General features: G+C 39.5%; 2 protein-coding genes across 3 annotated transcripts in view; one reads left to right on the top strand and one right to left on the bottom strand.

Annotated features, from left to right (window-relative positions):
• The window catches only part of FGFBP3 (fibroblast growth factor binding protein 3), a 132,473-nt gene that overhangs the window by 11,132 nt on the left and 107,133 nt on the right, over nt 1–14,208 (bottom strand). The window lies entirely within an intron of this gene.
• BTAF1 (B-TFIID TATA-box binding protein associated factor 1) overlaps nt 2,997–14,208 on the top strand; it is a 98,753-nt gene continuing 87,541 nt past the window's right edge. Inside the window, exon 1 of the mRNA XM_004749665.3 lies at nt 2,997–3,323. Within this exon, the coding sequence (XP_004749722.1) occupies nt 3,310–3,323 (14 nt within the window). The 5' untranslated portion in view covers nt 2,997–3,309. The remainder of the gene's footprint in view (nt 3,324–14,208) is intronic.

The following is a 14,208-nucleotide window of genomic DNA, read 5'->3' as shown; positions in this document are numbered from 1 at the left end:
TATTGGGGCGCCTGGGTGGCTCAGTGGGTTAAAGCCTCTGCCTTCGGCTTGGGTCATGATCCCAGGGTCCTGGGATCGAGCCCCACGTTGGGCTCTCTGCTCTGCAGAGAGCCTGCTTCCCTTCCTCTCTCTCTGCCTGCCTCTCTGCCTACTTGTGATCTCTCTCTGTCGAATAAATAAATAAAATCTTTAAAAAAAAAAGAATTATTAATTCAGAAAACCACCTGGTAGGCATTTCAAATATGCATTGTGGACCAACTGATGATCGTAACCATTTTACAGATGAGACACAGAAGTTAAGTCACTCACTCAAGATCATATAGTTAACCAAAAGAAAAATCAATGTAGTTAATAGTATTTTTGCATGCTTATTGTGACAGTCACTTGGTTAAATGCCTTTAATTCATTATCTCATTTAATACTCACTACCACAATAGGAGGCCCTATTATTTTATTTTTTAAGATTTTATTTATTTATTTGACAGAGAGAGAGAGAAAGAGAGAGAATCACAAGCAGGCAGAGAGGCAGGCAGAGAGAGAGAGAGGGGAAGCAGGCTCCCCACCGAGCAGAGAGCCTGATTCGGTACTCCATCCCAGGACCTTGAGATCATGACCCAAGCCAAAGGCAGAGGCTTAACCCACTGAGCCACCCAGGTGCTCCAGGAGGTGCTATTATTATTCCCATTTCACAGATGAAGGAACTGAAGCTTAGAAGGGTAAAACTCCCTTAACAGCTGTGTTAAATGTGGTGAGAAAGGATTTAAAAACAAGATGGACTGACATCAATATATTTGATTATTACATTACCCTTGCAAACCTATGATACTAGCCATTTCCTGTCTTCTAAATATTATTTTGAACTATATATCTACTTACCTCTGAATATTAAAGAGAAAGATTTCTGATCAGATTATTTTATTCACATGTTAAAGCTCTCCTATGACTTCCTACTGCATCTAAGTAAAATCCAAATTCCTTACAATGGCCTCTATCTTCTAGTTCATCTCTCCACACAGCAGAGTTCCCTTAGGCTTTTACACTTCCTCTACCTGGAATTCTCCCCAGATCTTCACACAGCTGGCTCCCCACTGTTTTTCAGGCCTGAGGTTAAGTGCCTCCTTGGTTTTTCCCTAATTACCCAGTCTAGAGTCTCTAATCATCCTATTTATCCCATCATTCTGCTTTACATGAAACATAAACATGACATTTTCTTGTTTACCTGTTTACTCTTTTTCCTTCCATTAGGATGTAAGTTCAACCAAATGAGTACCCTGAAGTTCCAATCTCTAGTAGAGTTCGGCAAATGGTAGGTATTAATTTTGGTTGAATAAATGAATGTAGTACACAATCAGTTAAGTAGTACCTGCTTTTTTGTTTCATTGGTGGGAAAAATATTGAGAAGGTGGGTGTGAGATGACTGTGAAATGTGAAGATACTTGAACATCAGCTTAATTGGATTTTGTCTAACAGTACAAACAGTGCCTAGTGAAGTGTTAGACACAGAGCGGGTGCCATATATATTTACTGAATGAATGAACAACAGTAAGTATTACTAACTTGGATCATGGGCAAATTAAACTTTCTGAGCTTAGTTTCCTTACCTCTAAATTAAAGATTAATAGGGTGCTTGGATTGCTCTGTTAGTAGGGCATGTGGCTCTTGATCTTGGGGTTGTGAGTTTGAGCCCCATGGTGGGTGTAGAGATTACTTAAATATAAAAATCTCAAAAAAAAATAAATTGAAGGTTAAAACTTACTTTACCGGTCGGCCTAGAAATTATAGGAGATAAATCATGCCAAATGCTTACCACATAGCAGGAACTTGTTTGTTTCTTTTCCCTTACATTTATAAACTACTTTATGGTTTACAAAGCTCTTGTAAGCTTTCCTAGATACATGACATCATTTTATTCCCATAACCTTCTATAGTACTTCTCACTAGCTTCATTTTATAGATGAAAAGCAGACTCAGGTGTTGAGACATAGATTCTTCAGGTAATGAGAAGCCAGTGGGCAAATTTTATACGCAGAGTGACATGATAAAAGCAGTGGTTTTGTGTGTGTGTTTTAAAGATTTTATTTATTTATTTGTTAGAGAGCACAAGCAGGGAGAGCGGCAGACAGGGAGAGGAGCAGGCTCTCAGCTAAACAGAAGCCCGAGGTGGGGCTCATTCCCAGGACGCTGGGGTCATGACCCCAGCAGAAGGCAGCCGCTTAATCAGGCACCCCCAAAGCAGGTTTTTCTTTTTCCTTTTTTTTTTTTTGAATACGGATCTGTTAGCGGCCTCAAGATGGACTTGACTTTAAAAGCTAGAGAAACAATACCTTAGTTACTATCATAAAAATCAAGTTTAAGATGGTAAGGACTTGCACTAAGTGACAGAAGAATGTTTAAAAGACTAATGAGTTAAGCAACTCAATAGCCAGATAAGCCACCAAAAAAAAAAAAAAAAAAAAAAAAAAAAAAGTCGGGGTGGGCTGGGAATTTTTACACGGGACTGAGAAAATCATCGTTTTTTATCTATAACGTAGACAGCTGAGAAAACAAACTGGGTTTGGCAAAATCGCTGGCAGAAGACGTTCCCTACGATAGCAATGCAGAACTTCTGGCGAATATGGCTAACATTGGAGCCGTGTCCTAAGTGCCCCAGCAGATCTTCCCTGCTTTCACCCCTCCCACTGGCATCGCCCCCCTCGAATAGAGCACCTAAGGTCTTCGGGATCGTGTTTTCTCTAGCAGTCTGGTTGGATAAGGACCAGGGCAGTAAGGAATTAGATACCAAGTTTTTCGAATTTCTAGAGTCTTGGCTAAATCGCCTTTCTTTTCTTCTCTAGGAAATAAGGGTACCCTTATTTGTCCTTCCTGTCTCGTTAACGACAGATAGCCACAAACTTTTTCTTTCGGGTGCACGCAGCCTAACAGAAACTACCCTCACGCCTTCCCCTCACTCGCACAGAGGAGGCCGTGGCGGGGAGCTGACGTCACTTCCGGCGCGCTGACGCTCAGTCCAGCGTGCCGACGCCTGCGTCAGCAAAGAGCGGGGCTGGGGGCCCCCGGTTTGAAGTCGTGCGGGTCGGAGGACTGCCGCCTCCGCCGCCGCCTCAGACCCTTGCTCCCCGGCCGCGGCGGGGACGAATTCGGACAGGCGGCGGGGCAGATGTTCAAGGGCTCACGGCGGGACGCCCCGCGCCGCACCGGCCCTCTCCTCTGACCGGGGCCTGGGCCTTCGTCGCTCTGCTCTCTGGAAACTAGCGCCTCAGCGGTGCGGCGCGTAGCTCGCGGCGAGATCCGAACCGCCGGCGCCCGGCCATGGCGGTCTCCAGGTGGGTCTCGTTCATTAAGAGAAGACAGGAAGGTAGCCCAGGCGAGGCATGGTCTCCTCTCGGTGCCCTCACTCCCAGAAAGGAGCGGTTCCCATTGTCACTGGGCTTGGGCGCCTTCTTCCACAGACTTCGGAGTTCGTTTCTCGGTCTCTGAGGGTTTGGGCTTCAGAAACGTCTTTTTCTTGTGCTCTGTGCCACGTTAGAACTAGTTTTTCTCTTTCCTCACCATGCTTCGCTTCTCTGGTTTCTCTTCCCCCTTTCAGTTCTAGAGCCTGTTACCTCTCATAGTGCTTCTAAGGCTGATCCCTAACCTCCATTTCATGGGAAAACTTGGTAGTAACTGTCGAGGTCTGGGAGATTTGAATTACTATTATCCAAGTGAACTTCTAATTATATTAGAAATTATTTATGGCTTTAAGGATATGTTCTTTCCTGAGGATTTCTTTCTTAGAGTAGAATTCTTTTGTTTAGCAGTAAACATTCAGTCGTCAGCATTGTAATTTTTGGCAAGTTATTGTATTAGCAACGTCTTTCCTAACTAAGGCGTGAAAGAGATCATAAATCTTGTTATTTTAAAATGTTGCCGATCAAGAGAAACGTCTGGGAAAACTGTAGAAAAGCCAATAAGACGTATAGCTATGGGAGGAAAGTCCTTTCCTCCAATATGACCAGAATCGTGGGAAAACTTTTTGTTTTGATTGATTTTGTAAATGTCAGTAGGGGATGGTCCTTTCTGATGTTACCAGTCAGGACACCCAAGTTCGCTAGAGTTGATGAGGTTAAGTTTTCATGAGAACTGGGTTTTTCTGTCAAATAGACTAAAGGAAGCAATGACAGTTAAGAAAATAAATAGTTTTCATTCATTTTTCACAATAAGTTGAAATTCATTCTCTTGACACAGTAGGTGCTCTAGCAAGCTGTTTTGCAAGCCAAAAGGATAGCCCATTCCTCACAGACTCACTAGATAACTGATGAAATAGCATGTTCCGGGAGAAGTCCATGGGAGTTGGTTTAAGGGGGTTGCTAGATACCTGTAGGAGAGAGCATCTAATTTTTATTTCATACATTAATTGAATCCAGTCATTGTGAGGAAAGTCTTATTTTGTGATATATAAAATTACCTTGAGAGAATAAAGTGGTGGTTTAACTTTTTGTAAATACTGAAAAGTGTATCTTCTCTAATTTGTTACCTTCTATATAAATATATATAGGTTATAAATACATTGATACAGCAACTTAATATGAGATTTGTTTATTAGGATACAGTGTTTAAGAGAATGAGTAGCTCCTGGGACTCCACTTGGTGGAGCATGTGGCTCTTGATCTAGGGGTGGCAGTTCAAGCCCCATGTTGGGTGGAGAGTTTACTTAATAAAAATATTAAAAATCAAGATTAGCTCTTGAAATTCCTCTTAGAGCAGACTGTTTTCACAGTATTGGATATAGCTTTATAGAGACAAAATGAAAGTATTTAAAGAGAAACTAATCTGCTTGGCCTTTGCTAATCTATTTACAGAAGTTTAAGGCATGTAAATTTCTCAATGAATTTGTGGGTTTTGAAAGCTACTGCCTTTTGTTCTTGACACTGGATTTCAAAGGGTAGTGCTCTTTTTTATGTAGATTTTTTTGCCAAAATTCTGTTAAATCCTAAAAAAACAAAACAAAATCTGTCATGGTTTTAGGTAAAAGCTACTCCTGTGTATAATTTAGTAATATCAGGGTCCAAGAAAGACACTTTTGAGACACCTTCTGTGTTTTGGGGGATACGGTCAGTTCTTGCCTTTTTTTCTTTTTCTTTCTTTTTTTTTTTTAAAGATTTACTTAGTTATTTGACAGAGACACAACCCAAGAGAGGGAACACAAGCAGGGGGAGTGGGAGAGGAAGAAGCAGGCTTCCCGCTGAGTAGGCAGCTTGATGTAGGGGTCAATCCCAAGACCCAGAGATCATGACCTGAGCTAAAGGCAGCTGCTTAACGACTGAGCCACCCACACGCCCTAGCTCTTTTTTTTGATTAGAAGATTCACTTCGAACAGCAAACTTTAATTTCAAGCTGCTCTTTTCCATACACTCAGCATGTTTCTTTACTAACTGAATTTCCTTTCTTATTGGTGTATGCTTGTAGAATACAGACTTATTTGAATATTTTATGCAGAATAGGTAGAAGATAGCTCAAGAGATAAAAATTATATTTGCCAGAATCAAATCTAAAATATTTTTTTGCACTGTAATATTTTTAGGACCTTGTAAATATTTCCAACAGAAGGGAAATGGTTAGTTAGTACCATCATTCCCTCAATTGCCAGGTTCAGGAATCTGGGAATAATAAATAATTTTTCCCTCTCTCCTCTTCCCGCCAATCCAGCCAGTTACCAAACCCAATCCTGTTAGTCTATTTTTCTAATCTTTCTCTGGCCAGTTGTCTTTCTTTCCATACCAGTTACTGCAATCTTGCTCCATGCCACCATCATCTCTGATCCAAGACACCTGCAACAGCAGCCACTTGTTCTTCCTGCCTCCCATGGCCATCTCTAATTTTTTCTTCACTTCAGCCATATTTTGCTAATATGCAAATGTTAATGTCTTTTTTTTTTTTTGCTTAAAACCTTTAGATGTTTTCTTTTGCCTTGGCATATAGTTCAAATTCTGTAACAGACTTATCTTACTAGGTTCTTTGTGATCTGGTTTCTGCTTCACCTTGTGTCAGGTTCTCTCCATCTTTCTCCCTTTCATTTTGAATCTGTTCTCACCTTCCATTCTTTACGTCTGGAACATTCCTTTTTTGCCCTCCCACCACTCACCCCAAGTCTGGGTAACCTTAGTTTTGGAGTATAAGTTTATATGTCACTTTGGGAAGCTTTCTCTGGTTTTACCTCATCTGAGTTACTTGCACCAATATGTACTTCTCTCAGTCATTATATTCATAATTGCGTAATTGTTCTCCCTGCTTGGATTTAGGTACACTCTGGAGAGAAGGGAGTATGTCTGATCTTTCTCTTCCCAGGAGAGTGCTTGGGTCCTAGTAGGTGCTCTACACTCCTTTTTAAGCGAATGAGTGATTTTGTTTCTTGTTTTAGTAGCTGTCATAATTTTACCATAGTTTATGAATGTAGTAGAATATTCCCAGGGTTTTTTCTGTGAGTCCTTAATAGTTCAGCTATAGTTTTTCCTTAGGAAGACAAACTTTCGCTATATCTTTGAATATTAGCCAGGATTATAATTTTAAAAAACACAATTTTATCAGAACTATTTTTTTTTTTTAAAGATTTTATTTATTAATCTGACAGAGAGAAATCACAAGTAGACAGAGAGGCAGCCAGAGAGAGAGAGAGAGGGAGAGGGAAGCAGGCTCTCTGCCGAGCAGAGAGCCCGACGCGGGACTCGATCCCAGGACTCTGAGATCATGACCTGAGCCGAAGGCAGCGGCTTAACCCACTGAGCCACCCAGGCGCCCCTTTATCAGAACTATTTTTAAAAAGTCTATAGCATATTGAATTCTGTGATAGTGTGGCCTTTTATAATCCAAATTAGATATAATACAACTTTGCACTCTGTGTGTTCAAATTTTTTAGACCCTGCTTATAGTTTTTATAACGGTCTAGTTTTATCATACTTTGAATTGTAAGAATGTGGCAAAATTATCAAATACACGGTCAACTCTTGATTTTTGGGAGAGTTAAATCTTGCAAACAAATAAACTTTGAAACTCTTTAAAATTGCAAATATAGTTATAGCATTTGAAGTTCTGAAAAATGCAGTGAAGTACGACTGAAAAATGTATGACGCCCTTAGACCCTTAATAAGAGACAAATATACAAATAAATGTAGGAGTAGAGAACAATGTTGCCCTTGAGATATGAATGTTGGAAGGTCAGCTTAGTTCATTTACTAGCTACTTACTCCCACAAAACCAACTTCAGCAAAAAGACAAATTATATATACTAACGGTTTTCAGTGTTGCTTGCAAATAATTGAAATAGTAATTGTTAAATATCTTTTAAAATTTATTTTTTTACAATGGTTAGCGAACATATAGCATCGTTAGCTTGTTTCTTTTCTTTTTTAAGATTTTATTTGTCAGAGATTAAGAGAGAAAGCACAAGCAGGGGGAATGGCAGAGAAAGGGAGAAGCAGGTTCCCACTGACCAGAGAGCCTGAGGTGAGGCTTGATCCTAGGACCCTGGGATCATGACCTGAACTGAAGGCAGATGCTTAATCAACTGAGCCACCCAGGTGCCCCACTGTTAAATCTTTGAATAATGCTGTCTTGATTTGTGAGCCTTTCTACAGTTGGGGTTGGGCCATCAACAGTAAACACAGCCTTAGAGGAACTGTTAAGATATGTTTATTACAGACGATGGTGAATTTGTGACAGTGTTGAGTACCATGACTTACTACACGTTTGTTTGTGTGTGTGTGTGTTTAAGATTGTTTTTCATACCTTTGCCAGATTATGCCATAACTGGTTGAGGTGACTTTTGTATATTGATTAGCTAATAGGAACATAGTTTTCCTTTGATCATACAAATTTAAAAATATTCTTCTTCAGTGATCTAAGCTATAGAAGCCATGTCTAAAATGTCTAGACAGTAGTTATGATTTGACTGCATTATTAGAAACTTTCTCAGGTCTGTGACATTTGCATTTGAAAATAATGCAATGTTCACAAAGGTTTCTGGAAAAAAGGGAGCACACCCTCTTACGGAAGAAACAAATTGCTACATTTGATCAGAACTTTGCTCAGTTTTGTTAATTCTCTCTGTATTGCTGATACTATAGAGAAACATTGTTTCAATAGCCCTGTTCTACCAAACACAAGGAAGTTTCTTGAGGGGGAGGTTCCAGTGGATCCTTCCTGCTGATGGAGAAACGATAAAATGATCTTGCTGATCTCTAGGACAGCTCAGGTTTCTTGTGTTTGTTAGGCCTCTTCCTCCGTTATTGCTAATTTCAATCAATTACAGGATTGATAGAACTGTTACAAATATTAATATGTCAAATATTTCATAATTAAAAGCCAGGAAAGGTAGAAGAGGTATATGGAAGCTTTTACATTTCAGTCTGTATGGCAAATGCTTCCCTATTTCTTTGCTTTATTCCTCAGGGTACTTACATAAAGCATTTTGTTGTTTGGTTTTTAAATTATGCTAAAATACACATAACATAAAATTCACCATTTTAACCATTTTAAAGTGCACAGTTTTGTATGAACTTTTAAAATAACACATATTTCTTTTGAAGAACCTAGATTTTATCTTTAAAGTCATGCAAAAGGCTGTAGCTTGATGGGTGGATCAAGAGTAGAGGTTAGAGGGCGCCTGGGTGGCTCGGTGGGTTAAGCCGCTGCCTTCTGCTCAGGTCATGGTCTTGGGGTCCTGGGATCGAGTCCCGCATCGGGCTCTCTGCTCGGCAGGGAGCCTGTTTCCTCCTCTCTCTCTCTCTGCCTGCCTCTCTGCCTACTTGTGATCTCCCTCTGTCAAATAAATAAATAAAATCTTTAAAAAAAAAAAGAGTAGAGGTTAGAAAAAAAATGTCCTAAAGGAAATAACTGTTCGGTTGTACTATTTCAGCATTGATTTAATGACTAGTTATAGAATGCTTTCTATGTTCTAGGTACTAGAGATACAGCAGAGAACAAAGACAGAGTCCCCATTAAAAAAAAAAAAATTAAAGATTTTATTTGTTTCAGAGAGTGTGAGTGCAAGCGTGATGGGGGGAGGGAGAAGCAGACTTCCTGCTGACCAGGGAGCCCAGTGCTGGGATTGATACCAAGGTCCTGGGATCATGACCTCAGCTGTAGGCAGACACTTAACCGACTGAGCCACCCAGGTGCCCCTAGAGTCCCTGTTTTAAGGAATTAATGTTCTAGTGTGGAAGTAAGGGAATACAGTTTATTCTGGCATGCACCTGGCTTTGCACCTGGCTTTCATGTGGTTTCACATCTTCATACTGATTCTCAGTGTACTGTGTGGTGTCTTACTGTTCCTTGTTGAAAGAATATAACATTAGCATAGTTTCAAATTACCCACAATATAAATTAGAAGGTATACATTTGAAAACATCAGTTTAGAGAATTTCTTTGAAGTTGTTTATTTTGACCATAACTTTCGTACTTAATGATAATATGTGAAACTTACTACAGTGTTTATATTAGATATTTACTTTCTTTTCTTATTCCCTAAGTCACACAGAAAAGTAAAAATATTCAAATAGTTTCTGTTTTAAATTTTACTGTACTTTTGTTAAATGTAAAAAAAAAAGCATTACAAAATGGACAAACTTGACTGATAATTCTTAGTTAAGGTTACATAGCTTTCCTTGTGAAGTGTTGACCTTATACTGTTTTTCGAAGAGATTAAGTTTAAATTTATTCTAAGAATACGGAGGTCGGAAGTAGATCGAAGAAGTTATATTTGTACTTTTTTTTTTTTTTTAAAGATTTTATTTATTTATTTGACAGAGATCACAAGCAGGCAGACAGGCAGGCAGAGAGAGGGAGAGGAGGAAACAGGCTCCCTGCTGAGCAGAGAGCCCGATGCGGGACTCGATCCCAGGACCCTGAGATCATGACCTGAGCCGAAGGCAGCGGCTTAACCCACTGAGCCACCCAGGCGCCCCTATATTTGTACTTTTTAAAAAAAGTATTTTTTTTTAAAGTGGTTTTTTTTTTTTTTTTTTAAATCTCTGCTCCCCAATGTGGGCTTAAACTCATGATGCTGAGATCATGAGTTGCTTGTTCTAGTGACTGAGCCAGCCAGGCACCCCTATAATTTTTTTTTTTTTTTTTAATTTTCAAATGGCTTAGGAATGGAAATCCAGCATGTACTTGTTTGTTAATGATGAAGTAGTAACCTAGGACATAGTTCAAAATGCCTATGATTTATTTTTGTATCTTTTTATATGTTTAGTTCATGAATGAATTATCATAATGCAAATAGCTGAAGAGAAGAGGGGTTAGATTGCAGCTGCCAGCATAATCTCTGCAAACTTTCATGTTCTCTTTCCTTTTTCTAGTCAGTCTTTAGAGCAATTGCCTGAAGTCATAGTTTGGTAAACAAAATATGAATCATGTTGTATAATTCTCTCTGAATTAAAATCCAGATTGAAAATGGGCCAGATTTCTTATCAGTAAATTCATAACCAGTAGATATTGTCAAATATAATTGCCTTCTATTCTATTTAAATTATTCTTCCAGTCTTTGGTACCTTTCATACAGCTTGACATCTATTCCCTCTTTCTCCTCCATCTATCTATCCTTCAAAGAATGAAGAATGGCATTTTTTTCCTACTAGCTGTTCTGCAAGAGAAGTTTTAGCCAAAAAGAAGTATTGTGGTAAGTACTGTGTTTCCACAGTTAGCCCTTCTTTTAACTTCCTTTCTCTTCTGACCACCTAGCTTCTGTCACATTCTCCTTCACCAAGGGCCCTACCTGCCCTCCAACATAATTCTGACCTTGTCTCATGCCCTTGCCCTTCCCCCCACCAGTTGCCATACCAGCCTTTTCCTGGTATTGTGTCCTGGCCGTGATGCTTGCCTCATAGCTGGCTGCCTTGGGGTAACAGGACAGATTGCCCTCTTGTCAGATCCTGGTCTGCTCATTCCTTTGTTCTTCCTTTTGTGTGGTGTTTATTCTGCTATTCTGGATAGAGGATGAGAGATCTTCAAAAAACCAAAGACGTATTCTTATATCCCCATTCCTCTATTCAAGGAGGCAAGTTTGGTTACCACCAACGTGGAAGATGTGAGGATAAATAGGCCTGGATTGGGTGAGAGAGTGGACTAATCTGTTATCCCAAGACAGTTGGCTGCTGGAGGAGCATAGGTTACATGACACGGCATTGGATTAAAAGGCTTTGCATAAAGGAGAGAGAGGAACTGCGTGGTTATGAGACAGGATCAGCATTAGGTTAGAGAGGAGTCAAAAGGCCAGGAGTGTGGCTCTAATGAAGCTGGGTAGCAGGAGACTAAAGGAAAGTTTAGGAAGGGTGGAGATTTTTGAAGGAATACAGTGCCTACTTCATGGTCTCTTTCTCATCTTGCTTTTTGGAGCAGGTATAACTGCCTTGATGTTCTGAATGCTGGAATACTGCTGGGCTGATTTTATCACTTACTGAAACATTACCTTAGCATCAGTTCTGTTTGTTTTTTGTTTTTCTTTTTTTAAAAGATTTATTTATGAGAGAGAGAGAGAGCTCATGTGAGCAGGGGTGGGTGCAGAGTGGGAGAGAGAATCACAAGTAGACTCCCTGCTGAGTGTGCAGCCCAGGGCTGAGCCTGATCTCATGATCCTGGAATCATGACCTGAGCTGGATGCCTAACTGACTGAACCACCCAGGTACCCCAGTCTGTTATTTTTACAACTTGTATTTATATAATATAGCTATTACAAATTAAGGATGTTTCTCAAAGGAAGCAAAAAAAATTCTAATATAGCTCACTTTTTTTTTAGCATACACTTTGTTTACTTAAAAATGATGTATAAACGTGGCCCTAAGAAACTTGCACTTTAATACTAACTAAAGAATTGTTTTAATACTGAGCAAAGAATCTTTGGAGGAAGTGAAGCCTCATGAGCACAAGACATCATGGGATGAATTAGTGTAAGAGATGCCCCCAAAGAGCATAACAAATACCAAAATGGTTATTCAAGATGAGAATTCATGTAGATTTCAGAAGAGGAATTAATCTCTATGATACAGCAACCTGAGATAGTTTCAAGAGGGTAAAGGACTTTAAATCTTGATGGATGGGAGCTAGTTGAAGAATTGAGACAAGAAAAGACATTCCAAGTGGAAAATGGTATAGAAGAAATTGTGAAAATCATAAAGGTCCATGTTGGGGAGGTACTTATTTGTTTTTGATTACTATCTGTTAGGCAATGATGAGCCATTGACAGTTTTAGAGTAAGGTAATAATTGGATCAAAAGATGCTTTAGGAAGAAATCTGGCAATAAGATCACATTACCTTGGAGTTAAGCTCACCAGGCAGTTGAAACTGTGTCTCCCATATGGACTAGATTGAGGATGATTTGTGATGTGTTATAGTTCAAACAAGTAACACTATAGTTTCCTCAGGGAACTGGTGAGGTGAGGAGCCAAGGATTGATTATGGGAGAATGTACATATTAAGAGTTAGGGATACCAGAGGAAGAATTGAGAATTCAGATATGAACAGGGTAATATAATGTGAAAACTTAGGTAAAAAAGTATCTTTAAAATGGGGTACTTACTGATATCAGATGTGATAGAAGAATCATGAAAATAGGACTTAACCAAAAGAAATTGAATTTGGAGTTTACAAGTTCATTAGTGACCATCAGGTGTGCCATTCAATAGAAGAGAAGAATAGAAACTTGACTGATAAGGATTAAATTGTGTGTAGTGAGGAAATAAAAGAAGTGATTTTTTCCCCAGATTTTATTTATTTATTTGAGAGAAAGAGAAAGAGAGAGCACAAGCAGGGGTTAGTGGCAGGCAGAGGGAGAGGGTTCCCCACTGAGCAGGGAGCTTGATGTGGGGCTTCATCCCAGGATCCTGAGATCATGACCTGAGCCGAAGGCAGAGGCTTAACCAACTGAGCCTCCCAGGCACCCAAAAGAAATGATTTTAAACATTTGTTCATGATGCTTGACAATAAAAAAGAAAAAGCATGCTAGAAGATGAAGGTCAAGCAGTTTATTTTCTTTTCAGAGACCTTTGCATATTTGAAGGTAGAAGGGAATAAGGCAGTGATTTAAGGCATTAAAGAAAGGATAATTGAATGAAGATAGAAGGGGATGGTATCAAGGAAACAGTAGGATAATATCTAAGCCTTGAAGAGGGGTGAGGATAATCTTTCCATTTGAAATAGAGAGGATGAGTGTAAAGAGCAATCTTTGGAGATAGTGAGGGGAAAACTTAAGACAATTTATGTTCCAAAGGCTAGAGATCCACTCAGTGAAGTATGTAGTCCATTCCTTTTTAAGGCATAGGGAATGGTATGTATTTGGGGCTTGAGTAAAGAGGATATGATTGGGGAGAACTTTGGAAACTGTCCATTTTCTTTTAACTTTTTACACACAGATTTATAAACAGTCACTTCCTTACAGTGTTCATTTTGCAGCTAGTTTTGCTTTTGATCAAAAAGGCAGAAGAATCTGGGATACCTGGGTGGCTCAGTTGGTTAAGTATTTGCCTTCAGCTCAGGTCATGATCCCAGTGTCCTGGGATTGAGTCCCACATCAGGCTCCTTGCTTGAAGAGGAGCCTGATTTTCCCTCTGCCTACTGCTCCCCCTGCTTGTGTGCACACTCTCTCTCACACACACACAAATAAATAAATAAAATCTTTAAAAAACAAAACAGAGTCTCTGTAATGAAAAAAGAATTATGTAGTAGTTGAAATCTTTCTAGAGGTGAAGTCTAAGGAACTTGGCATCAAATAAGTCGAAGATACGACAGATGTTATGTTACATAAGAAAAAAAAGTGAAAAAAAAAAAACCCTCACAATGATGCAAAAGTGTAAAATACACTTAAATTATCTAGTTTTACCCTCCAAAGTAAGAGGTTAAGCGAAGGTAACTTTCTTAAGTCCTCCAACATGTGACAGAAGTAGGACCTCTAAAAGTCTCCTAACTTCTAGTGTAGTTTTCCATTTTGCCCCAGTTTTCTGGAGGAAAGTCCTAAATCTATGTAAACTGTGTCCATATATGAGAGGCCAGTATTGTGATTTTTTTTTTTTTTAAAGAGTGGGAGAGAGAGAGGGGTCGGGAGTGGGAGAGGGAGAGAGAATTTCTCTCTCCAGAGATGTCTCTCTAGCCAGAGACGGGGCTAGATCTCACAACCTGGAGATCATGACCTGAGCCGAAATCAGATCACCACCCTGGTGCCCCAAGAGCCTGATACTGTT

Source organism: Mustela putorius, unplaced genomic scaffold, assembly GCF_011764305.1.
Source record: "Mustela putorius furo isolate JIRA1106 unplaced genomic scaffold, ASM1176430v1.1 tig00003909_pilon_pilon_pilon, whole genome shotgun sequence".
Classification (NCBI taxonomy): Eukaryota; Metazoa; Chordata; class Mammalia; order Carnivora; family Mustelidae; genus Mustela; species Mustela putorius.
The sequence above is the reverse complement of the archived record's forward strand: the minus strand, read 5'-3'. Positions and strand labels throughout refer to the sequence as shown.